We start from the raw sequence: 26650 nt of genomic DNA, 5'->3' as shown, positions 1-26650 counted from the left end.
GCTATTAAGTATATCCAGATATAAATGTGCAGACTAGTCTAATGACTATTCTCCTCATGTACGCCTCCTCTAAGACGGGCATTTGAACACAAGCCCCCAAAGAAGATGAAGAATTCTCTTTTCCATGCCTTGAGATAAGACAGTATATGGTTAGGAGTGAGGTGGAGAATAGTGCTTCATGTCATGTGGACGTTGAGGATGAAGTGATATTGGGAACAGCTTAAATGGGTCTTTCACAAATCCGACACAGTTTTCTGCCTATGCCTTTTTTTCTTCCCTTTTTCAAACTGAAGTTAGAGAGAATAGAAAGCGATGACACTGATTCTACTCTTTTTGTTTGTTTGCTTTTGTAAAAGAAGTAGACAACCCCAGTTCTTCTTTGAGTCAAAACTATCACAGTCAGTTAACCTCGGGAATCAACCCTATGATTCTACATCAGGAACACTGAGATCTAGAGTCTACCTGCTTAGCTAAAGGGAACCAAAGTAAACAAAATCAAAACACAGGCAAGAATTCTTGCGAGCAAGTTCACCAGCGATTATTTATTATTTTACTTTTCAACCAATTATCCTGCAGTGGGGGTAGGGTGGAGATGGGGGCGCAGGGTTGGACACTCGCATACCCAGAGGCACAAATGTTCAAACTTTAGGCAAGAAGAATGAAGAGTACAGACAGCATTTGGCCATCTATTTAACAGGAAGGTGACTCCTGAATGAGAGAAAAAAAGACATTTGGACCCTATCGTGAAGACCAGTGAGTTTCTTGTCTATAGCGTTTTTGGACTCAGCTCAGAAAGCTTGTGACCACTTAAGATGTTTAAATCAGGGAGATACTTAAGGAAAACTGTTCTAGCCAAGAGTGGCCTGAGAACATAGACTGGAGAGAGAAGGGCGCTGAGTAGCAAAGAGGTAAGGAAAAACTGCAACGACCAAATACAAAAAAAAAAAATATAGGCCAACGATTTCAGCTGCTGTCAGGGATAATAGGCTCTAAAGAGACTTAAAGCTTACCATCGTCTGGGCACAAACCTCGGGCTTTTGGAGGTGGGCATGGTTACATATTTGCATTGTGGCTGGACGCTCAGAAACAAGCTCAAACCCACGACCTCAGCACGCCTAGAACGCCGCAGCCTTCCGCAGGCCCTCGGGGCAGCAGAGGCCATTCGGCCCCCTCGCCCCGCCTCCAACCCCTTCGCCCCGCCTCCGGGCCCCGCGCCTGCGCAATCCCCTAGCTCCGCCCCGCCCCTGCCCGAGCTGCCGCTGGAGAGGACCTGGGGGAGGACGGTGGCCCGCGAGGCTCGAGCAGACAACGCGGCGGCGATGTCCGCGAGCCAGGCGAGCGCCGCGGCGGTAGCGGCGGGGCCTCGCGCGTGGTTGGGCGGCCTGGGTTGCGGCCTCCCCGCGGGTCCCTGGAAGCGGGCGCGCGGCCGGCGCGGGAGCAGAGGCGGAGGCCCCGGCGCGTCCTTCTGCCCCGCAGCCTGAGCCCGGGCGGCTGGAGGGCTCCGCTGCCCGAGGATGGGAATTCTCTTCACCCGGATCTGGAGGCTGTTCAATCACCAGGGTGAGGCTGGGCCGGGATGGGAGGTCCCGGCCATTGTCCGGCGGGAGGGTCGCCTTTGTCTCCCGGGGCCTGGGGAAAGGTTCCTCCCGCCATACACCCATTGCTCCGATTTGATCGCGAGCGCAAAAGGTGCCCAGCCCCACGCCGGGGGCCCAGCGCGCGGCCTGGCCTGCTTCCATCCCCGTCGCCTGCCGGCAGTTGTGTTTGGGCCGCACGGGCAACAGCTGGGGTTCTAGGGTGAAGACCGAGGGCCCTGGGGGCGCCACCGAGCCCACCGTTTGCAGAATGCGGAAAACTGGAACTAGTGCTGGACTCGTCCGGTTCGCTTCGGGCGGCTCGCTTTGGGGGGATGGGCGGGGAGACCCTCGCTGCGGAATAGTGATGGAGTCCCTCCTTTGCGCCGGTTGTCTTAGTGGCAAAGGTCAAGCATAAGGTCGTTTTCCTTCTTAGGTTATTAGAGGTTTTTTTTTTCCCTTTTTATTTCTTTTCTTTTCTTTTCTTTCTTTTTTTTTTTTTTTTTTTTGGCCCTTGTTAGTGTGTTTTGCTGAAAGCTTTTAAAAGCCTGCCTCGGGAGAGACATTCGCTAGCATTAGGTGACTAGCAGGTTACTCTTTAAGTTCGTCTAAACGCGGACATTTGCCAAGGAAGGCATAGGGGATTTATAAAAATAAAATAAAATAATTTACGAAATGGGTGTGTGATACTGGAGAGAATATGGCCCTAACAGAACTACATAGTTACTAAAATGAAATGTAGTGCTTTTTTTTTTAAAAAAAAAGCTCCTTGCAGTTCATTCCATCTGTCGAGCACGTACAGTTTTTCTCTTGTATAAGCTGGTGGCATTGTCGCACCCCCACTTTTTCCAGTTCAAACTTAATGAACGGTGATGCCCACGATTTAGACGGAGCTGTTCTCCGGTTTGTCCCTCCTCCGGGATAGAGCTGGCTTTATGGGATTTGAAATCCCTAGTGGGTTTTGCTTTTCTTAACAATAATATTTTTTTTTTTAAAAAAAATGATACTTAAGATAACGGTACTAAATGAAATGGAAGGCAATAAAGAGGATAATTCCATTAGCACTCTCTGGTCAGCAGAGTACATGTGACAGGGGGTAGTGGTTTCCAGTGGCTTCATAATTCTGTGGGTTTAGATACTCTAACCTAGCCCAGGAGGAATTCGTGGGGTCTACAATTTTTTGGCTGTATTTAATCTCTCGGTTTGAACTGAATTGTTATAGAACTTGTGATGTTTATGTGGGTAATAAGTATTTAGTTCTGTCCTCTACAATCTTGAAATTAGTGAAGCTAGCGTTTCAGTTCTGCTTTGGTTTAGAAAGACTTGTGCTTTAAAGTGTCTCTGGTAGTGTCCTCGCTTTCTTCTGAGTCAATGACAGAACTGTTGCTGTAACTTAAAAAAATGAAGTAGAACTTTAAAAGAAACTCAGCTAGTTGCACATGGATGCTTTGGTATCAGAACAGATTATAATCTGCATTTTGTAGTAGCATTGTCTGCCTGAACGTTTGTTTACTCTGTGTTTGAAAATTAACAAGAGGATTAATAGAGTTCATTTTCTAGAAAATTACCAGTCAGCATAGTGAGATCGAGAAGAAACGATTTGTTAAGTGGTCTGTCCCCAGTTCAGAAGCCTCACAGAATTCACAGCCACAGACACTTGTAGGTCCTCTTGGACCTGTGGAGAAGATGACACATAAGCTAGGTGTGTCCTCCTCGCTTTATTTTGCAGAAGGCTCAGGACACGTTTCTGTCCTCTTTTCACAGAGACTTGCTGAAAGAGGCTTTGGGTAATTGCAGAGTTTGCTATATTGACGGACACAGAGCCATAGCAGCTCTGTCTTCTCAGAAAGCAGCTGCTCAGTTAAAGCTGAGCAGCCCAACCGAGAAACCAGAGGTTATGTTTAGGTGGTGCACAGACTCCAGAGCGCTCAAATCACATTCTAGATGCCGTAATTTATTGACACCATTAAGAAATATTGACGCTGGAGCTGTAGCTCAGGTGGTAGATTACTTCCCATTTTACCACACTCATCCGAGAGATTACAGAGTGTGGTGGCAGGGGTCAACTGTGATCTTGCCAGGTAGGATCACATCCTTGGCTACATGGTGAAGTTAAGGATAGCCTGGGCTAACATGAGATTCTGTCTGTAAATAAATAAATAAATTCGTAAGGACAACCTGGGCTAACGTGAGATTCTGTCTCCAAATAAATAAATAAATAAATAAATTTGTAAGTAGTTATTTCCCTGAAAAGAGGAAGCAGGCTCAAGCGACTTCTGTCAGACAATTGGGAAAGGAAACAAAGAAATGTGTTGATGCTTGTTGATCTTTTTAAGAAGTCACTGACAACTTTTCCGTCTCCTCTTTTCTCCCTGTTGACTGTGTTGTGAGTCTTTAGATTTAGGATTGCCAACAATGACTGCACCTCTAGAAGAGCTCATTACCAGTGTTTGGTTTAAGTACCTTTTTAGCTCCTGTTTGGGTCTAGGGCAACAATTCTCAACCTGTGGTCTTGGTCTCTAAGACCATGGGAAAACATGGATTTTTACTATTCATAGCAGTAGCAATACAGTTATATCGCAACATGAGGAACTATGTTAAAGGGTATCTGCATTTGGAAGGTTGAGAACCACTGCTCTGGGTGTTGGGATTAAAGGGGAGAATGAAACAGACAAATCTCCTCGCCTTTATAAGGCATCTGTTACAGTCTAGGGCAGCAGAACCCAGCCTGTCTCTGTAGATGAATTAGCAGCTGGTAATTCTAGTGACTTTTGCAATACTGGATTCCAGTTGTTTCACCGGGTTGGTTAATCTGCTTCAATTGCGTTACTTTTAGAAACCTACTTTTTACAGATGCACATTAGGGCTTTATTTATTTAAAATGATAGGTTTGGGATGTTAAACAAGGATCTCTAGTGCCAGTGTGTTCTCACTACCACCCCTCCCAACACACACACATACACACACACACACACACACACCCTTATAAAGAATGTGGCAGGTAAGGGAAGAACCTTTCCTACACCTACGTAAACTGTAAACTGTGAAAGGTTGTGGAGTTCCCTCTTGACCGCCTTGCCCCTCCCTCTGCTCATTGGTTGTTAGGAAAGGAATCAAGTTATGAATGAGCCGCCCGCATAGTGGCTCACACTGGTCGGGCTTGTCACCAGGGTCCGCCTCGGTTCCTGGTCCTTGTTTTCAAGGGAGTTCTCCAGGCAGGAGAGGAGAGCGGGAAGAGGACTGGACAGTGTTCCCTCCTTATCAGGCTGCCTGCTCCAGGTGCACCCTGTCAGCATTATCTCAGTGGGTCAGGGTGCAGCTCACAGGAGGGACCTGGCAGGAGGAAATGCTTGGTGACAGTGTGCACTCTGGACACGCTGTTTGTAGCACCTGCACCTTTACCCTTAGTACCTGGGGCTTGCGTAGCATAGTGATTTCTTTTATCTTCTCACTAGTACCTCGTTCTAATCAGTACTAGATATTTTCTTTGTAAAATTTTAAAACCTCAAATTATTGTGTGATTTCTGCCTCCTAATGGGTCTCTGATTTTCATCTTTGTTTCTCATTTTTCCCCTCCCCCAGCATTTTCTTTAAAACTAGTCTTTGTTACTGAAGCTTCAGCTTGAGCAGGTTTGTCTGAGCTTTTGATGTTGGGACACAACTTGTCATCTACAACATTCATGCTCAGAATTACATAGTCAAATTTTACAAAAAAAAAAAAGAGTCAAAAATGTCATAGTATTTTAAATAAATGTATGGCTTTTGTGCTAGGCCACGTAGAATTGACATGCCTGCCAGACCTAGACTTGTAAGGCTAAGTGCTAATTTGGATATGATATGATGGTGGTGTTAGTGTTTTCCAACTTTGTGTAATTCATAGAGATACATTGTTTTGATTATTATACCAAGTGGTAGTCAGATACAGACTTAGACAACCAGTGGACTAGTAGGCTGTCTGGGTGTGTCAAAGAAAATAAAGGAGGAAGGAACCGTAGACAAGAAGTGTTTTTAATGACAAAACAGTATTGATTGGTAAGGTAGAGGCCAGGTCAAACTCTGAATCCCAGCAGAGAATCATGGTGTAGTGTTGGGCTTTCCGGGTGCAGGAGTGAATGCTGTGGGAAATGAAGAGCCTTCTAAATGAAATCATACAAAACAACGATTGCAGTGAATCACAAGTGTCACAGAGTTGGTATGGCCAAAGTCTGATTGACATTTGTCCTCAATAACATTACCTCCTAAAATGCTGTATTGTATGTTCTGTGGAGTATTTGTCCTGAAGCACGTTGTAAGATGGAATTCTAACACCGCAGATACATTCTCTACATAGTGTTGTTATGTCTGGTAAAGAGGAGTGCAGAGTGCGGAAACCGTAAGGATGTGTGGGAGTTCAGTTAGTATTAGAACGTGTGTGGATAATCTAATTCTACATGGGGAATAAACTGACTTGTGACTGTTGCAGGAAATATTAGCCTTTACCTTTTAACCTCTTACACACACAACTCTGTCTTAATGTTGGTGTTCTCACTATGACTCATCCGCCCTGTCTTTGAGTTAGGAAGCCACCAAAGCAGTCTTTGATTCTTTCTTGTAACCACATTCCCCCTCTAGTGGTTGGAAGTGAATAATTTGGTTTGTGGACATGAGGGAGTGACCCACTGGATTACAGACTCTTCCCTAGTGGACTTTGAGTGTCCACTATACACACACACACACACACACAGCCTGTGATTCTTCGGGGAGTTTCTTAAGTTTTGCACGTGCTTGACTTGTTTCTTTTTTTTCTTTCTTTCTTGAAATGTCATGAATGCCTTTATGTTATAATAGCTTACATTCCCTTCATTGGTATTTTTAGTGGTCTCAGTTGCAGTGTGTATTTATGTATTTGGTGGTGGTGTAGGGCTTGGATAATTTTAGAAAGTCAAACAGAAGAGCAGTGTCTCCAGAGTGGAGAATGGTGCTAGCAACATTAAGTGGAAAGTCAGTGGATAACTCGGAGACCAGGTCCACGAACAGCTGTCTGGATTTACTGGGCAGCCAAGAAAGGAATTAGGAGCTTAGGATTAAGACATTTGCCCCTTGTTACACTCATCCCTTCTCACCTTGTTCCCTGTGATGTAACCTCCGTTCTCTCTCTGCTTTACCAGCAGGGACATAGAAGGACATGTGGCTTTCAAGGCTTCTAACTTCCGGCATTCCAGCACCTTCTTCCCTTTCCTGCTCTCCTTCCCCCAACCCTTACTTTTGCCTGTTAGGACTTCCCTCATTTCCAGTCTTGTGGAACATAAAATAATGGTTCTCTTTTTGAGCTAAATCTATTATCTAGCTGGCTGCTTTTCCATCTTGGATAGTCTTAACCTGTTAAAAACACCATGCCTCCAGATACAGGGGCACACTGCGTATCATCCACCATATGCTCCCACTCCCGGGTTTTGTTGTTCTTTTTCTAGACACTCTATCCTTTCTTTAGCTTGTATCCTGAAAAAATGAAATTCTTGTGGTGTGAGCCTCTTCCCCTCTGCCGTATGTTAGCGTCTGCTGCTGCTCACATGTAGCCAGATGTCACACACACACACACACACACACACACACCATGCTTTCTTAGGTATTTTTTGATGTAGAAAATCCTTTCTAGGAGCTAGAAAAACAGTAGTTTTAGAATCAGGACACAAGTCCTCGAAGGCATCACTAAAGATCTCAAAACAAAAAACAAAGAACCAAAATTTGTGTCCAAACTAGAGGGGGGTTTAACATGAAAGGTATTGTTTGAGAAACCAGATAGAGTTTCTGCCAGTGTCTCCTCTTATTCAGTGTATGTTTAGAATCTCAATTTAGACCGTCTTTGGAAAGAAGGTTGTTTGTTTGTTTTGTTTTTTTTAATGATTATTACAAAGAGTCATACCCTCTGTAACAGTAAGCTGGCATTCGTGCATCTCAGCTGCCTTTTCCCTGGTGACCAAGACGGTTCCAAGGGACCCTCTTTAAAAAACTCAGGTTCATCTTTAGGGGCAAAAGGATTTATCACCACTGAGAAAGTTTAACGGGATGTACCTCAGGCTCTGGAAGCAAGAATGACAAAAGCATTTGAAAAGTTATAGCACTGTGACAGTGCCTGCTTATAGCTTCTTCCATATGTGGTTAAGGGCTCTGCAAACAGATACTGTGTTAATCATCCGTGGGCACATTGTTTAACACACATACATGCTTAATTTGTTACTTATATCATTTGCCATAAATTCTTGTACTTTGTATTACTTTTGGACTGGTCCTGTTTAGTTTGTAATGTTTCAAGAATACCCTTTCTTTCATTGATGATTATAAATGTGTTTTGTTTTTGAGTACTAGAAGTCTATAAATTTTGACCTGTGGCTAATCATGAGGATAGTACAAAATGAATTCCTTCAAGTTAGAATTAAGCTGATATTTTAGAAAGGCTCTAGTTAATTTTAAAACTGAGCCTCTCTCTGCAACCTTTATTGTGTAAACTATGCTAGCCTGGAACTTTCCTGCCTCTGCTTCTAGAGTGGTGTGATTAAAGAAGTATGCCACCATACCCAGTCCAAGGAGGCTTTAAATCAGTATTCAATAGGAAATTTTCTTTTTGCTTCAATACCTTTGTAGATGCTTGTATTAACAGAACTGAAGAATGCACACATCAGCAAATGGGGGGGGGGTGCTTACATTTGCAAGCAAAATTAGAAAGGCCCAGTCGTGCTAGTTAGAAACTTACCTGGAAGAAAGGCTTTCTTTCCTATAGAACTCAGTTATCTAGTCCTGATGCAGACATGGCCCCACGGTGAAGTACATTCATGGTCATGAAGCCTGTAACACTGGCTTGGTTGGAATCCCACATTTCTCAAGAGTTTTCTGGTTTTAATTCAGCCATAAAATATACTTTCCTCTGATGGAATTGGTCATTGTTGACTTATTATAATAACACTAAAACATACATATATATGTATATATATATGTATGTATATACACATATGTATATATGTATATAGATAGATAGATAGATAGATAGATAGATAGATAGATAGATAGATAGATAGATAGATGTACATATGTATATATGTGTATATATCCTGTTAGGTTGGTAGAGAATGTAGCTTGTAAGTGTTGTACCAGGGTTAGAGAGCCTGGACTGTCAGCCAGTTGAGTTTGTTTTGTTTTTTGAAATAGTGTCTTACCACATTGTCTGGTCCACGTTGGAACTTGTAACCTTCCTGTTAACCTCTCATGTCTGGAAGCACAGTCATGGCCAACATTCCTAGCTTGCCAAGCTCCTTTGAAACATGTCTTTATTGTACTTGCTGGTGTTCTTCTGTGGTACTTATTTTGTATGTAACTCTCTCTGAGGTTGTGGACTTGGGGATAGTAGCAGGATTGAGTTTGCAGACTCATGAGATAGAAATGTACAGTTACCCATGGAACAAGCTCTTCTGCTTCCTTCTCACACTTTGTATGGACATACTCAAGGGATGCCTGCACTCCATACATCGACCTTCAATAACTTAAGTCATTTGTAATTGTTAGGACTACATTTATTTGGAGATCCTTTGCTGAGCATAGACTCCTTAGGCCTAGAAAGATAAGGGTGTTTCTGACTGCCTGGAGAGATTGTTGGAAAGATGGGAGGTGTCGGTCCGTGTAGACTAGGAGAGGCAAAGAGAAGAAGCTTAACAGCACACGCCTTGCTTGTTGGAGTACCCTTCTGAGTTCTAAGAAGGCTAAAGAGTGTTGTGTGCTGGCTTATCCCACAGAAACAAGTGTGGGATAGTATGAAGAAGAGTGAAGTATGGGATCTCTCTGTGTTGTAACTCTCTGCTGGGTTTTGTTTCAGAGCACAAAGTTATCATTGTTGGACTGGACAATGCTGGGAAGACTACTATCCTTTACCAGTTGTAAGTATTAACTACTTAAATTTTAATTTTGTTGTTTCTAGTTATTCTTTGTGCTTTTGTGGTATTTGATTGATGAAATCAATGAAGAGTTATGTCAATCCAAGCAGACTAGCCATAAACCAGGAGCCAGGACTGTGGGGCTGAGCTAGAGACTGACACGGCCCCAGGCTTTGTTTCTCTTGGATCCTCTTGTTTTTAGAAAACAAGATACTTGTTTATAGACTTTGCCCGAATGAGCTGTAATATTCTAAAACCATTATTTATTTGAGCTCTTTTACATCTTTAGCCAAATCATTGTGTAGCTCAAAAACAAGGGCCCTTGGGTCTGGGTTAGAAGCCATGCTTGCACACCTTGATGTAAGAATTGGTGAGATGAGCTAGCTTCCTCTCTAATTCTGTAAACTTCTCCTCTCCTAGTTCCATGAATGAAGTTGTACATACGTCTCCTACAATAGGAAGCAATGTGGAAGAGATTGTGGTTAATAACACTCGTTTCCTGATGTGGGATATTGGCGGCCAAGAGTCCCTTCGTTCTTCCTGGAACACTTACTATACTAACACAGAGGTAACACTCTGCCTGCTAGTGCTTATGCGAGGTTCTGAGTCCTTGAGAAGAATTTTGATTTGAGTCATTACAGTCTTTAAAAATGGATCAGCATTTTGATTTTAGAGTGTGAGCATAGTAGTCTTCCGTTCCTTATTTCCAATCTTGACTCAGTTCATCATTGAGTCTTTGTAGGGAGAGTTGGTAGGTGATCAGTTGGGTGGTTTGGTCCAGTAATTACTCTTAAGTGACTTGCATTTCATGATTTCTGATTGCATTTCCTTCTTGCTGTTTATTTGTGTCTAAGTGGGAGAAATCCCAGCCAATGAAAGGACTCTTCTGTGGTTTGAGTCCTAACCAGTATTTGCTAGACGTATTGTCTTTTATATAGTGTAGTTGCAGTTGAAGAAATCTTTTAGTTATAAAGCATTTTAGACATAATCATATGGTTTTATTTACATGTTATGTTCCAAAAGAAGATTTCGCACCCGTGACATTTAAATTCAACATCTATGCCTATAAGTTGAAAAATTGCACCAGTTGTTTTTTTAGTATGTATTATAAGGCCTTAAAAATACTCTGCACATATATATGTAAGGCTGATATTTAAATCATTAATGATACTACCAAGTGTCTCTCATGGCCTGGTCCCAGCACTCCATTAGCATTTCATCATGTGTTTGGAGGAACTCTATGGGTAACTTACAAAGGTCTATGTCGGGGCCCCCATACGCAATGCTGCAGGCATTAAATTGTCAGCCTTGAAAAGGGTTTATTCAGATGCCATCTAGGATGGACATCACAATACTAAAGTCTTCTGCCGGCAGACTGTCAAGTGAAATGTTGTAGTCCCTTCAAACTGCAGAAAGAAAGCCTGAAAACCACAGTGCTTTATTTGGAAATTATTACCCAGTGCTAAAACTAAAAATAAAGTGTGTTTTAGTAACAGGTAATATGAATAGTGTAAGTATAGTAGCTGAACATTTGCTGTTTCAGTCTTGCCTTGTGGTGCTCTTGGTTAGTGCAGTAGGGTCTGCCTCACCCCGTGAGCCATTGTCTCATCATTTGTTCATTACAGAGCTGTGCTTGCAGATAGCAGGTGCTCTGGGCATAAGGAAGCACCTGTTTTCATGTGTTTTTATGTTTGTTTGTTTTTTTAAAGACCCTTTATCTTTTTTCTTAAGATTTATTTATTATATACATATGAGTACACCACCATTGCTCTCTTCAGACACACCAGAAGAGGGCACCAGACTCCATTACAGTGGTTATGAGCTATCATGTGGTTGCTGGGAATTGAACTCATGACCTCTGGAAGAACAGTTGGTACTCTTAACTGCTAAGCCATCTCTCCAGCCCATGTTTTTTATGCTTTTCTATGCCAGTTGGTACCTTCAATTTGTTAATTTCTTTATCTGTCACATTATCCTAATACACATACCCATTTGGGTTTCAAAAGATATCAGTAGTAATGGCTGGAATCAAGTTAAACTTAGAATTTTAAGTGTTTGGGGTTTTTTGGTTTTGTTGCTTTTTGTTTGAAATTGTTATGGTGTAAATACAGGGATATAGGCCTATTAGTATTCATTCATACAGTAGTTTTGAAAAGAAAAAATGTTCTATTTTGGTTAGAGTGTTAGCATAATATTCTTTTCTTGTTTTTTCTTAAAAATTAGTGAATGTATTTGAATTAGAAATGAGTCAGGTCCTTAAGCTTTATAGCAAGTATGCTAAGTATTCCTGGTTCTCTTACAGTACAGTAGATTTTATGTCTTAATATTAATGTCATGTAATTAAATATATAAATACCCTAAGAATTTTCAAATACTAAATTCTGTAAGTCACTAATGATTTTTTGGTAATTATTTTAGTTTGTAATAGTTGTTGTGGACAGCACAGACAGAGAAAGAATTTCTGTAACTAGAGAAGAGCTCTACAAAATGCTAGCTCATGAGGTAAGTCTGCTTTGGTAAGTGAGACTAGACATTCTATCACCTCTTATAGTTTCTTACACGGAGTACTTCAACGTAAAAAATTGTCTGTTGGTCATACCTGCTTGTCATTCATTTTGTTTTGAAATTTCATATTTCCCAAATTCTCTGGAAACAGGAGAAAGATAGCACAGATAATCATAGACTGGTATTTAGCTTAAAAATCTAATTTAGAGGTTTCACTGGGCAAAAGAATTTCTGCCAGGTAGCTTTCTTTTTACATTTTGGGCAGATTATTCATATAGAGAATTATCATTTGACAGGCATATCATAAGTACCTAAATATATAATAATCCTTGACTGTTCTTTGTTATCAGGCTAATATTTAAACCTAGTTGCTCTTAGGATTTTTTTTCCCCATCTTTTTTCTAAATCCCTTTTACCAAATGAAATTATATGACTAGCTTATAAGTCCTTCAAAATACTAATAGTCACAATATTCAAAATTTTAATAAATTAGGACTGTGTATATACACACTGGAGAGTGCTTGCCTGGCTGGCCTCAAACTCACAGAGATCTATTTGCCTCTGCCTCCAAGTACCTACGTTGTGGACTGTTACACACAGCTAGAGGCCTTGAGTCTCTACAGTACATTCCCTGTTGCAAAAAAGAAATTCCCTCAGCTTATTGATGCTGACAGAAACAGTAATCTATGAATTTGAGAAGCATTTAAAAAGCAGGCAATTTGACAGGCACATTGCATTCATTTAAGGAAACAGCAATGGTGGCCTTTCTGAGACTTGTGGCCTTCTTTGCCATCAGGACTTTTGTCTGGTTTATATTACTAGTAAGTTATGTCCTATAGACTAGTCCTTAAATCCAGTTGTAAAACAGGCTGCACCCATAAAAGTCATGCCACTGTTGTACCAGTAGTCACACATTTTCTTTGACATGATAGAACTGTAGTCCTCAGGGTCCATAGCCAACCAGATTGCTGGTGACAGTTCTTCCCTTAATAGCCCACAAGGTACCTTCTAGCACTATGAAAACCATCCACTAAGAAGGTTTTAATAATATCTGATATCTCCATTTCCTGTAGCCAAAGCATGTATTGTCTTTAGCAGTACAGACTCTACCTAGTTCTGGCATGCAACAAACAGTGTGGCATACCTTTATAGTTTGTGGCCTTCAGGGCCTCCCTAACTGACAATTCATTGAGAGGTTGCCTACCTCTAATACTGGGATTTTTGCCAACAACTTAGAAGTGCCTACCCTACTCACAGAGTATCCTGGTTTCTTTTCCTCTTCATGTAATAAAATTACTCTGGCAAAAGCAGCTTAAGGCAGAATAGGTTTGTTTCAGCTTATAATTCCAGAAGGATAGAGGCAATCATGGTGAGGAAACCACATCAGTAGGCAGGAACAGGAGGCTGGCCGATCACATGGCACCCAGATTTAAGAACTAGAGAACACAAGTGGAAAGTGAGCTTTGTCATACAGTTTAAAGGCCTACCCCTGGTAGTTTAGTTCTTCCAGTATGGCTCTGTTTCTGAAAGTTCTGTCACCACCTCCAGCAGCATCACTAGTTGGCAACCAAGTGTTCACACACATGAGCCTTTGGTGGTCATTTCATATTGAAACTACAACATACAGAATATTGTGTTTAAAACTGTAGCCTTTAGTGTTCTTGGTGCTTTTACACATCTGTAAAACAAGTATTAGCATTGTGTAATGAAATATTTTTACAAACCACAGGTGGGAATCTCTGAAAAACTACCATAGTACCAGTACCAGTTGATGGCTGAAGGGATACTTAAAAAGAAACATTAGCAGATGCAGTATGTCACAAAAAATCTCATCATGCCTGTCAGTTTTGTTGTTAAAAGAGCGGTGTTGGGAATAGCATAACTGAATGGGAGACATTGTCCTTTAGGGTTCCATAATCTGAAACATTTGCCATTAACCATCCTACTTCCTTGCCCTATGTTATTGTGCTACTTCAAGGCTGCTCCATATTTCTTTAACACCAGCAGTCTTTACCAGACTGGCTTGCACTGTTCAACTTAGCTCATGCCCAAGTTGGGAGCAGAGCCATACACTAAAGTCAACTTCTTGGTTCTGACAAACTCAAGGCCATCGTTGTGCCTTTGCTTTTATATCAGCCAGATTTGGCTGCTGAAAAGATTCCATGTTGGGCAGTCTCCAGTCCAGTATGCTTTTTTATATATATACGGGAGCTATAATTGCTTATCCCAATTAAGCAATTATAGCTCCCGTATATATATTAAAAGAGCCAAGCTCATCACTTGGCTCTTTTATCACTTAATCTTCTGTAATCTGCTGTTCTGAGTTTTTTAAGCCTTCTAGAAGCTTAATAGCACAACATTTGGCTTTCTGTTGTTTCTTCTGGGAATCCAAGCCTGATAGAAATATTACTACATTTGTCTTAAAGAAGCCTAGAGACTAGCTTTCCCTCTTGACTTATTTACCATTTTACAAACTGGTCTACATGCCAGTCTCCTTCATTTAGATCACTGAAACCTCTCTAACCTCATAAAGACCATGTCCCACCATAGGGCTTAGCAACAGTAGGGAACTAACTATTGTACCAAAGTTTGCACAATGAATTTATTGACTTACAGGAGTATGGATAAAGGGTTACACAGCTTACACAAAGGCAATTGACCCTAAAGCTGTCAATTAACCTTAAACACTATGTTGGTTGACTTCCTCATGAAAACAGCATTCTTACAAAGCTGTTTGCAACTTACAAACAATTCTGATGATCCAGAGTGTCTTCCCCCCAGTAGTCCTTAACTGTCATATAACCTTGGGGATGAAACCTTGTATCTTATAAGTTTCAGGAGCTTCCTGTGACTTGTGAGGTTTTTTTGTTTGTTTGTTTGTTTTGTTTTGTTTTGTTTTTTGTTTTTTTTTTTAACCTTCAGTACTATTCTTCCAGGATACAGTGTTCCACTTGAAAGAAAATTGCTACACAACAGATGTTTAGAGTATATTTTTTATTTCAGTGGAATTTGGTAAAGCCTAAAAAAATTGGGATACCTATCATAAAGTTGTATGTTACTATTGATTCAGTGATTTCTTTTGGGTTTTGCTTTACAGATTTTATTGTTTCAGAGAGACCATTAAAAGTTTAGGGAACCTAATAAAAGTAGGGTTTGTAAATTAAGAATATATTTTTCTTTTAGTGATTGTGATGATTTGCATGCCCCCACCCCACCCTCAGGCTTATAGAGAATAGCACCATTAGTGGTATGCCCTTGCTGGAGAAAGTTTCTCACTGGGAATGGACTTTGGTTTTAAATACTAAACTTAAATGTAAGTTCTACATATGGATCCTCAGGCAGCAGGAAAGAAAGTAGAACTCTTAAGCTAATTTTCTAGCAATATATATTTATAGCAATATATATACACACATATATATATGTATATATATGTATATATATGTGTCTACACATACATACATACATGTTACCTTTAGCCAGAAACCTCCCTGTGTGATTGCTCACTAGTTGGCCAGTATCTAGCAGCTCAGTGTTTAAAGTACTTTCTGCCTGGGGACCCTAACCTGGCTGCTTCCCTTTCCTTTGTCTTGTTACACCAAGGCCTAGAAACTTTATGTGATTAACCAGCTTTTAAAGATACAGGAGTTGAATGTAACCTTCTATTACATGCTCAAGCAATCTTACTTATACTCATTGCTAGGAGAAGATAAAAAGGAAAACAAAGTACAAGGCTGGCTGGAAAGTGAAAAGAAACTGAGTAGGGAGCTGGGAAAAGCCTTAATGATGGTGCTAGCGTCCACAGCAGGCTCCCTGGTGGGCTGGAGCTGAGTCAGCAAGCCGGCGGAGAGTGACACATGGCGAGAGAGTGGAGGCACTGAGTGAAAAATAGTTCGGTGCAGATGCTTCAGAGCTACCATAAAGCAACATGCAACACTTAAAACAAAAACAAAAAACAGGGTTTCTCTGCGTATCCCTGGCTGTCCTGGAACTTGTTCCATAGACCAGGCTGGGCTTGACCTCAGAGAACAACCTACCTCTGCCTCGGAGAGCCTTCTTCCTGCGCCTCCCAGGTGCTGCCCAACACCCGCATCTGATAGCAGCACTGTCTGAATAAGCATTGACAATTACTCTTCAGTGTGTTCCAAACATGAAACTACAATTTTTCTTAAACCTTTCTCAAAGCTTCATCTTAAAAGAAATAGAAACTTTGAATATACTTAATTTTAAAATGATTTCAGACACCCAAATCTAAAATTTTCTTCAGAATGACTCAAATTGTAGAGGTTGTCTTCATACGTAAAGCTTTACGAGCAGAGACAATACTGCCGCACGACAGATGAGCAGATGTCTACATTTGCTGCTGTTTGCTTGACTGAACTGACAGATACACTAGACACTTTTCTTTTTCTGTGCTAGCCATTGGACACAGGGCATCACACATTTTTGTCAAGCACTCTGTCGATGAGCTATCTCCCCAGTTTTAAAAATCATGTTTATTTTTTGCCAGGGTTTCATTAAGCTACTCAAGACAGGCCATGTCATGTAGTCAGCATGCAGCCCTCAGGCCGTGTGAGATTACGGGCCTGCACTACCAGGCCTGGGTGGATACTTTACATTTCTTATATATGTGGTTTGCATAGTAGAGAACATTTAAGTTAGCTTGTGAACCAAAGAGTGGGTACCATTGTTTACCTTAAATTTTCATAGCTTACAAATTTAATTTAATAAATAGCCTTTAATCCATATCCTTTCTGTTACTATTATAATATTGTGTTTGTTTTTGATGTTATTTAATAAAAAGCAGATTCTCTCTCTGTCCAGGTAAAATACCATTTTAGGGTTGCTATTGTTGTTATTTTCAATAACTAAGAACTTCATTGATGCCGTTCTGAGATCTGTGAGATTCTCTCACAAAGAACTCCAAAGAAAGTGTGGGTTTGAGAACTAGAAAAACATTACAATTTTACTTTAAAGACCTTTTCTACTTATTTTTCTTGCTGTGTTTGGTGTGGTATGCATGCATGTTCACATGCTGTGGAGGCCCAGCTTTGATGTTAGGTGTCTTTTTAGATTCACCTCCGTCATATGTAAGGCAGTTACTGGCTGAGCTTGGAGCTCTGTGTGTGGCATGCCCGGCTGGCTTTGCAACTCTCCCCACACACAAGGACTAGAGGCCAGCCACATGTCCATCGCTTCTACTGAGTTCTCTGATATTCGTGCTTGCTAACACAGCAGATACTTTACCTGCAGAGTCATCTCTCTAATATGAGACTGTTACTAACAGTTGGTTTTTATAGTCCCAGTTTAGGGGCTTCTCTAAATTATTACTACAAATGATGGGATTAGTTATTTATAAATGGTACAGTGTATATTCCTAACTTGAGTCAAATACTTATATCAGAATTTTGTATTTTGAGTACGTCATCATTAACAAACTTGGCCTGCATAAAAAAGCTCAACCTATTCTACAAGAGATATCAAAACCTTTAGATGATAAGATAGTAATAAATAAGTAAATAAATAAGATAGTAATTAAATGGAAAATCTGTCTGCTTACTAATTCAGCCACATACCACCTTTCAATAATCATTTTTGTTTAGGACAACATAATATATCTTTAATAATTCCTGTGTATGTTCAATTCATGATGTAGCTCTTCAGTTTTCATTTAATTTTTAGATTATATTTTTTTAGACCAAACTTTGTCTGAAACTAACTAAATATGAAGTCTTAAAACTGTTACCCGCTTGTGTTCTTGTCTCTTCTTACATAATCCTGCAAAGGGCACTCTAAGGGCACTCTAAGTCATTCTTGATTGTGCAAAAAACACAACAAAACACTATCCAAAAGGAAGCTTATATTCTTACACCAGAAAGAATAAAGTCCCTACTGTGTAAGAGCAGTCTGTGGAACAGCATCATTTTGTGCCTGCTGCAGATGTTATCTTTAAGCACATTAACACATTATTAGTACTGAAATGGTCCTTTAAAATGGGTATAGGCCTGTAATCCCAGCATAGGAGGCAGGGAATCTCTAAGTCTGAAACCAGTGTGGTCTGTGTAGCAAGTACCAGAACAGTCAAAGGTAAATTGTTAGACCCTGTCTCAAAAAACTAACAATTCTAGGAAAAGGAACATACCATTCAGCATCTCTGTGTAGACACAGAAACTGAAAAGTTTAGTTTTTTTCCAGTGTCTCATTGGGTGAGGACAGAATTTTTTGAGAGTTTTAATTCATGAGTTTAGTTTCATTCTTTGTGGCCCCTTGGCCCAGTATGTGATATCATGCATGAGTGTACACACACACACACACGCACACACACACACACACACGCACACACACACACACATACAGAGTGTTTCCAAACTGAGAATTTATCCCAATGTGGTATGTCATAGATTTCATTTCTTATGTGCTTAGATGATACCAGCTGCACACATTGTTGGAAACTTGCAGTATGGTCATTTTCTGAAGAATTTAACTCTCTTACGGAATCCTGGTTATGAATGGTTTGCTTAGGAGATTGGAGAAAAAGGAATAATGCATACAGAAAAGCCGTTGGAACAATGTTGAGAAAAGACTGTCCCAAATTGTCCAGAGAATAGATAGCTTGCTAACTGCAGTATTTAAGCTGTGAGTAATGATGCACACTTGAAATTCCAGTACTCCAGAGTTCAAGGGGGGAAGATAATAAGTTCAAGATCTGCCAGTGCTACATAGCAAGACCTCATAAAGCATAAACAACTTACACATATTACAGCATATAGTAACTAATATTAATAAAGCAATGATGTAACGTGGGAGCGTAAACGAGGGCAGCATTTCGGTACAGCAGTAAAGGATGACTACTAGTAGCCATTGAAGCGTTTGTTGTTTTTTAATTGATGTAGTAGATAGTTATGCTTGATGATATATGATATGTATGATATGATATGATCCCCACTTGAGGCCATAAAGCGTATCACTTAAGACCCAACAGTTGGTGCTGAGGATCTCCAGAGAGCTCAGTTGATGAAGTGTTTACTGCCCAGGCATGTAGATCTGCGTCGGACCTCAGCACACACCTAGATAACGGGGCACAAGTGCACACTCCTGTAGTTCCCTGGGCGGGGAGACAGCATTCCTGGGCTCACTGGCCAGACACTCCAAAGAAGTCAGTGGCCCCACGTTCACTGAGAGATCCTATTCCTAAAGAGTAAGACATTCAATGCTGACCTCCTGCCTCTGCACATACAGTGCATAAACTATACCCCCTCATACACATAAACAAAAACGCAAAGAGACATACATAACTGAGAAGTATGTAAGCCCATACAAGGATTTATTTAAAATATAGTCAGTGTTTATTTCTGTCAGTCTGTGAGAAGTGAGATGGTGTAGACTGTTTAAATTATAGTACCTGTGAAAATTTAAAAAATAATAATCAATATATAACTAAAATTATGAAAAATAACTAGCTAAGTTGAAAATGTATGGGGAAATGTTTTAGCCTTTAAAGTTTTATTTTTATTTGCTTTTACAGGACCTAAGAAAAGCTGGCTTGCTGATTTTTGCTAATAAACAAGATGTTAAAGAGTGCATGACAGTAGCAGAAATCTCCCAGTTTCTGAAGCTCACGTCTATAAAAGACCACCAGTGGCATATCCAAGCATGCTGTGCTCTCACTGGCGAGGGGTAAGATGTCTTCTCATTAGTACCATACACTTGGCTCAGAGACATGCATGTCATCAAATGGATAAATATTTCAGGGAGCCGTTGTCTAAATCAGAGACTTTGGATGATTATGTAATAAGATACGCATGTATGTACATGAATAATATGTAGGCATGTAGAGTCTACAGTTACTATAGAAGCTTAGAGAAATGAAAGTATAGCAGATCTGGAAAGGCCAGATAATACTTTTTACCTTTTGAAAAATATTATGTGTATAGCAATGTTACCTGAGTAAATGTCTTCCATGCTGTGCCCACAGAGGCTGATCCTAGGAGGCCCTGACTCTGCTAGGACTGGAGTTACAGGCAGTTTTGAGCCACCATTTGGGTGCTGGGAATTGTACCTGGGTCCTATGCAAGAACTGTTAGCTGTTGGGTCTTAGGAACTAAACAAAGTTTGCCAAGATGTCCTCCCTAGCATGCTCTCCATGGTGTGCCTGTCTTAGTTCTCATAGCAGCTCTACAGACTAGTCCACACTTTATACACAACAAAGCAGAAATAAAAGGTTTTATGTGTATGACTAGCAGATAGCCACATGGCCAGCAGTGTTGTCAAATGGAAATTATGTTGTCCAAAAAAAGAATAGTATGCCTATCTCCATGCTCAGACAATGGGTTGGATTCCCCATCCCGCGTATGGGGATTAGAAGTAAAGGCGGACCATTCATGACACGAGTCCTTGATTCTGCAGTTGAGGGTATTGGAAGACACTGTGATGTGACTAGGTCTGGTGCCCAGAGCTGAAAGTATTTGAGAAAGAGGTAGAGGCGAGCTTTGTCAAACGTCTGGCCAAGAACCAGACAGATGGAAAGTGTACTGTTAAATGAGTGACTCAGTTTGTGTATTGGGAAAGTTCACAGAAGAAGTCAGTGGTTGTTAAAGAAGAAATAGATTTTAGGATAGCAGCTGTAAAGTCTTTTTTAAAAACCAAATAACCCTATTAAAAAATGGAGTACAGAGTTAAAGAATTTTCACCTGAAGAACTTCGGATGGCGGAGAAGCATCTTAAAAAATGCTCAACTTCATTAGTCATTAGGGAAATGCAAATCAAAACAACCCTGAGATTTCACCTTACACCAGTCAGAATGGCTAAGATTAAAAATTCAGGAGACAGCAGGTGTTGGTGAGGATGTGGAGAAAGAGGAACACTCCTCCACTGCTGGTGGTGTTGCAAATTGGTACAACCACTCTGGAAATCAGTCTGGTGGTTCCTCAGAAAACTGGGCATCTCACTTTCAGAAGATCCTGCTATACCACTCCTGGGCATATACCCTGAAGATTCCCCAGCATGTAATAAGGATACGTGTTCCACTATGTTCATAGCAGCCCTACTTATAATTGCCAGAGGCTAGAAAGAACCCAGGTATCCCTCAACAGAAGAGTGGATGCAAAAAATGTGGTATATATACACAATGGAGTACTATTCAGCCATTAGAAACAATGAATTCATGAAATTCTTAGGCAAATGGATGGAGCTGGAGAACATCATACTAAGTGAGGTAACCCAGACTCAAAAGGTGAATCATGGTATGCACTCACTAATAAGTGGATATTAACCTAGAAAATTGGAATACCCAAAACATAATCCACATATCAAATGAGGTACAAGAAGAACAGAGGAGTGGCCCCTTGTTCTGGAAAGACTCAGTGAAGCAGTATAGGGCAAAACCAGAATAGGGAAGTGGGAAGGGTTGGGTGGGAAAACAGGGGGAGGGAAGGGGGCTGATGGGACTTTCAGGGAGTAGGGGGTCTAGAAAAGGGGAAATCATTTAAAATGTAAATAAAAATATATCGAATTAAAAAAAAAAGAAAGGGAAGGTTTTACTGTTTTATAATGTGAATGTTCTAAAATATGTTGGGTTTTGCTGATTCTAGACATTCAGATTCACTCTTTCCTATTTAAAGATGCTTTGATGACTAGTCATACAAAAGCTTGCTTTCTATGGGCATTAGTCATGCGAGTGGCCTGCATGTGCTAGGCACTGATCTAAGCTTTAAGGTAAAATGGAACCAAAGGCCTTTGGATCTCCAGTGCCTGCAGTGATTGCTCCTGTTGTCAGATTTTGTTCTTTAGATTAATGAAGACTGTGCCTACAGTGGATAGTCTGTAACTTTTTAGTCCATAATAGAATCCCATGATTTTTATTGTCTTCTTAGGTTATGCCAAGGACTTGAATGGATGATGTCACGGCTGAAGATCAGGTGATCAGGGATCTCTGACCCCTTCTCACGAACTCTGTATAAACAAAGTGCTGGACTTCACCTGAAAACTGCAAAGAATGGTTTAGATATATTTATAATAAACTGACAAGAGTTTTCTATGAGAAGAAAATTAAGACCACTTATTTGAAAACAAAGATGAAATGTTACCACCCGGTTTGCTCTCTCATTCCTTCCAAACCTGTGATTGGTATTTTCTCAAGATGATTCCTCCCAGGACGTAGTAGAGCTCTGGCAAGAACAAAGGGAGAGGAAGACATTGAACTTTGGAGTTTTATTTCAGCGTGACTCTTCCACCCTGCCCCAAGTTGAATGTTCCCTTCTCATTACATTGAATCAAATACAAATCAGCACAGATACTGTTTCCAGTTTTTAAAAATGTAATATTATGGAAAGTATTTTGCTTAAAGTTGAATATGTATTGTGTATATACCTCAAGTTCAGGTTAATGGCTTTGATTTGTGTTCTAAAGGAAAGAAATAATGCAGGTTAGTGATAAGTTGTTATTCTCCTGGTGTCATTGAGTACCTACCACCTTTGGTGTTAAGTGTCACTGTTTTAGTTTACCCTCTGTTCACTGCGTTGTCCTAACAAGCCAACCCCAACCCAGAATTGTTAAGCTGCTCCTTAAAAGTGAAACAGGAGAAAGCTTGACATTGTATACTTATTTTTGTTGCTCAGTAATACAGATTGAAATATATACTGCAGATGGGTAGAGTGTCTGCTAGACTCCTGGCTGGTGTGGCTGAGCACACTCAGGCGGTAAGCAGTTGTCACACTTTCCTTCTCTTTATCCTTATGCCAATTCAGCTACTAATGGGTCATTCCGTAAATTGTGATTAAAATGATCAGGTAATTTATAATTGAAAATCATGGTGTGCAATATATCTACCCAAAGAGGTAACATCCTATAAATAGTACTAATTAATTTAGCTGCATCCTTTTAAGGTATTAAATTACATGACAGACAGTTAAAATGAATTTAAGAGTAAACATAAGGCATAGTTTTCAATGAACATTAATAATTTCTCAAATTACAGATTCATATCTGCAAAGGTTGTCTTACATCTTCCATTGCATAATATGCCTTGTTTAATAGTTAAGAAATCACATATTCTGAATGACTTCAAAAATTTGATTGAAAATTTGACAAATTACATTATTTGTACTAGAATTTGACCTTAAACACCATTTATATTTGTTAAAAATATTTTTAAATTTAGTTAAAAATTGAAGTATTTCTGTCATAATTATAAACAAAATTATTCTGCATATTAACATATTCTTGGTGACTCTATAAACCATTTGTGCCCTGAAAACTTGAAGGTTAATCCAAACTGTCAAGATTTAGGATATTCAAGAAAAGGTTTAACTAGTTTTAGTATCAGGCTTTAGAATCTAAAGATTTTGGTAAGAAATACAAGTCCACATTATAAGCATTGAGGAAACTTTGAAAAACCTTTTAAGACCCTTAATGACTCAAGCCATCGGATGCGATGAGAGTTACCATGGAGGCTTTGTGTTTGAGATCTGTGCTGTGGTGCCCAGTGTACCTCAGTGTTAGTGTCTGCCTGACTGCTCTGAGAAGCAGCCCTCAGTTACCAGGCTTTCTGTGCTCAGGCCTGTCCGTAGGTTCTCACACCTTTTCAAATCATGATGAGAATTTTTCTCCTGTATACTAAAAATTCTCTTAAAGATTGAACTCTACTTTGTAGTTTTGTCAACGAGTCTGTGCCGTCCCTGCCTACCCCGTGTCCACAGCATTTTAGCTCTGAATTTGAATAGTCATCTGCATAGTTGCTTGGATCTTCATTACACCAGTTCAGCACATAGCAGCACATTCTGGGCTTGCCAAGGTATTGGCTAAAATTTACTCTTAATTGGATGTTTAAAGCATTTACTCCATTGTTTAAGTTGTCTTCCTATAGTCTGTTATTGACATGACATAGAAAGCATGAAACTTTACCACATTTACAATATACGAGGGATTTTTCTTTTGTTTTTAACCCTTTTAGACTAAGCCTCAAAAATAGTATCATACCTGTGTACTTGTACATAAAGACAAAATTATGACTGAGTAAAAAGAGATTTAATATATGAACCTCTCAGAACTGTCATTAACAGTATTAATTAGGTCTAAATCCAGTGGAGCACCCCATACCATGCTGACAGTTTACAGGTCATAGGGCAGAACTCGGTAAGTCCTGTGGTTTCCTTCCGGTGTTAATATGTAAACGAACATCTCACTTAACCTCACTGTGCTCGGCTTTGAAAAGATCAAAGATTTATACCTCTGTACATGTGGATAGATTTAAGTGTCCTGTTTTGATACTAATTTTGAAAGTTGTTTATCTTTTCTTGATATCTTGGTAAAACTGGCCACAAGGTAAACCATTTGAATATATTTGATTTTGTCATAACATTTATAAAGTGTATTTTCCCATGATATTGAGAGTTTTATTTTAAAAACCCCCTTATGTTTCTAGCACACCTTGGCCATCACAGTAGACAAAGAATACAGAGAAGGCAAGTGGGTTAGGCAGAAGGGAGTGAGTGTTCATTTTCTTGTGACATTTTCTCTTAAGTGCTTTAGCACTGCTGACCGGCATCTTTAATGCAGTGGCAAACCTAATTCCATAAGCATGGCCCGAGCTAGAAGGAGGAAGAGTTTGCTCCCTGGCCTTGAAGAAGTGCCTCATAGGTAGTCATGGAAGTCACAGGTAAGTGCGTAGCTTGAAGACAGGCAAGAGGTCTCCAAGGTGTCCTTTCCTTTGTCTGAGTGTATAGTATTAAGATGCCTAGAGGAGAGACGGTGTTGTTCCTCTCTTACAGGCACTTTATAGTTCTTGCTGTAACTACAGCAATCACATACAGTACAGACAACCTCAAAATCTGTTTATATTAGTAGTGTAAATAGAAAAATCGTAGACCGCTGTCTAGTTTTCTCCACAGGCATTTTTAGGAATGCATCTATAGTCTGTTCTACTTTGTTAATGGGGGATAACAGCACATCCCATCATATGTGAACTTTGGGGTCTTCTAATTGCCCTTGGTGTCCTGACAGTAGCATTTTCAAGGTGAGGTAGAGGCAGGGTTTCCTTACATGACAACAGATTTGAGTGATTCTGTTCTCCAAACACAAGATGGAATTTCTTGTTGACGAGCGACTTCCGTAGTCCAGCTAGCACTTGCTGCCCTGGATGCCTGCTCGCCACCGATGAAGGTTGCTCTGAAGGTATTCTAAACTTTGCCCATAACCGTGATTTCCCAGGCCACTAGGCTTTGAGTAACCTCTCTAATTCTGTCCACCCACCCACCAGTGACTTGACTCACTACTCTGCACCTTTGCATCTTCAGAGATGCAGAGTCTATCCGAAGAACAGGTTCAGATTATGGTATCCAGAGACCAGTAGAAGATTGGATATTATACAATACTTAGGATCTTAATTCTACTTAACATTCACTTCTTATGCCGACAACTAGATTCAGAAATTCAAGAAAAATATATAAGACTGTCAGGTCCTCAAATTATAAGTTAGGACTAAAGGCTATTAACTTACATTCACATTCTCCTTATATAACCAAGAATGGTGATACTTTGGAAAATACCAGTCCAGCCCGGTTAATATGGGAAAAGATCGCAAAACAAAACTGTATGTAGTGTAGAAGAACTTGAAGACATCCTAAAATGATTTCCCACCCTCCAGTTTTCCTTACATTTGCTTAAATAGCAAAAATCAGCATTAAATGTCTAATGGAATTTGTAATTTGAGACCTAGTATTATTACAAAATAAACCTGCTGAAAAATGGGCTTTAAAAGAGCAAAATAAGCCATATGTAGTGGTGTTAAGACTAATCCCAGTACTCAGGAAGCTGAGACAGGAGAATTACTGAAGTACAAGGTCAACATGGGCTAAATAATATCAGCCACCAGGACTGCATATCGAAAGACTGTCACAAAGGAAAGGAAGAAAAAGCCAGCAATCAACCATCATGTGTTTCTGTAGAATCAGGTGTAATAGAAAACATAGATTCAGAGTGCTTCTTATAAAACATCCGTGCCACATTCCTCAGAGCAGGTGTGACCCTTTAAGACCACGATAGTGGAGTAAGGGAAAGAATACTCCGGATGCTTAAAAAGTGAGTGCTTGTATTTAACCCTAAAGTGGTTTGAAATCGGGAAGAAATGTAACAGGATACAGTTGGGCTAATTATGCAATATTCATCTTTTTAATTCTCTAACTCTGTACTGTTCCTGAAGATGGGTGAGTGCGTCTCTGTGGTGTTGCCTGCTCAATGTGCATACCCTTGGTAGACATTTCTCATAGTGTGTACTTAAAAAGTGCCTGACATTGATTTGTGTTGATTTCTAAGTCCATGTAATAAATGATACATGTTTTCTATGACATATATTCTTGGGGTTTTTTGTTGTTGAGGGGCTTGGGGGGGCGGGGGCAGGAGGTTAAGACAAGGTCTTACTATGTAGCTCTGAGTGTCCTGAAACTATTTATATAGACAAGGCTGGTCTCCAACTCAGAAGGATCTGCCTGTCTGCCTCCTCTGTGCGGGGACTAAGCTATGTGCCACCACTCCTGGTTTGTATGGTATATTCTTGTCTGATTGGTGGCGTAAACCTCGGGAATTCTGAGCCACAATGTATGTCTGATTTAAATGAAACCACAACATTAAAAACACCAAACCATGGTATACAGAAACATGAACAAAATTAATTTGCTT

The 26650-nt window shown here is 40.2% G+C and overlaps 1 protein-coding gene across 1 annotated transcript; it reads left to right on the top strand.

The window, feature by feature from the left end:
* Nucleotides 1-1245: 1245 nt before the first annotated feature.
* Nucleotides 1246-26321, top strand: Arl5a (ADP ribosylation factor like GTPase 5A). Its single transcript, XM_052182476.1, has 6 exons — nt 1246-1560; nt 9418-9478; nt 9896-10043; nt 11894-11977; nt 19503-19654; nt 21850-26321. The coding sequence occupies exons 1-6, from the start codon at nt 1515-1517 to the stop codon at nt 21896-21898; spliced, it is 540 nt and encodes a 179-aa protein (XP_052038436.1). The 5' UTR covers nt 1246-1514; the 3' UTR covers nt 21899-26321.
* Nucleotides 26322-26650: the final 329 nt, after the last annotated feature.

Source organism: Apodemus sylvaticus, chromosome 5 (assembly GCF_947179515.1).
Source record: "Apodemus sylvaticus chromosome 5, mApoSyl1.1, whole genome shotgun sequence".
Classification (NCBI taxonomy): domain Eukaryota; kingdom Metazoa; phylum Chordata; class Mammalia; order Rodentia; family Muridae; genus Apodemus; species Apodemus sylvaticus.
The sequence above is the reverse complement of the archived record's forward strand: the minus strand, read 5'-3'. Positions and strand labels throughout refer to the sequence as shown.

What these genes read in the sequence shown, in the direction of transcription:
- Arl5a (XM_052182476.1), top strand. Translation starts at nt 1,515, where the DNA reads ATGGGAATTCTCTTCACCCGGATCTGGAGGCTGTTCAATCACCAGG. An exon ending in ACAAAATGCTAGCTCATGAG is followed by an intron (nt 11,978 to 19,502) that starts GTAAGTCTGCTT and finishes TTGCTTTTACAG; the next exon opens with GACCTAAGAAAAGCTGGCTT. An exon ending in TGTGCTCTCACTGGCGAGGG is followed by an intron (nt 19,655 to 21,849) that starts GTAAGATGTCTT and finishes TTGTCTTCTTAG; the next exon opens with GTTATGCCAAGGACTTGAAT.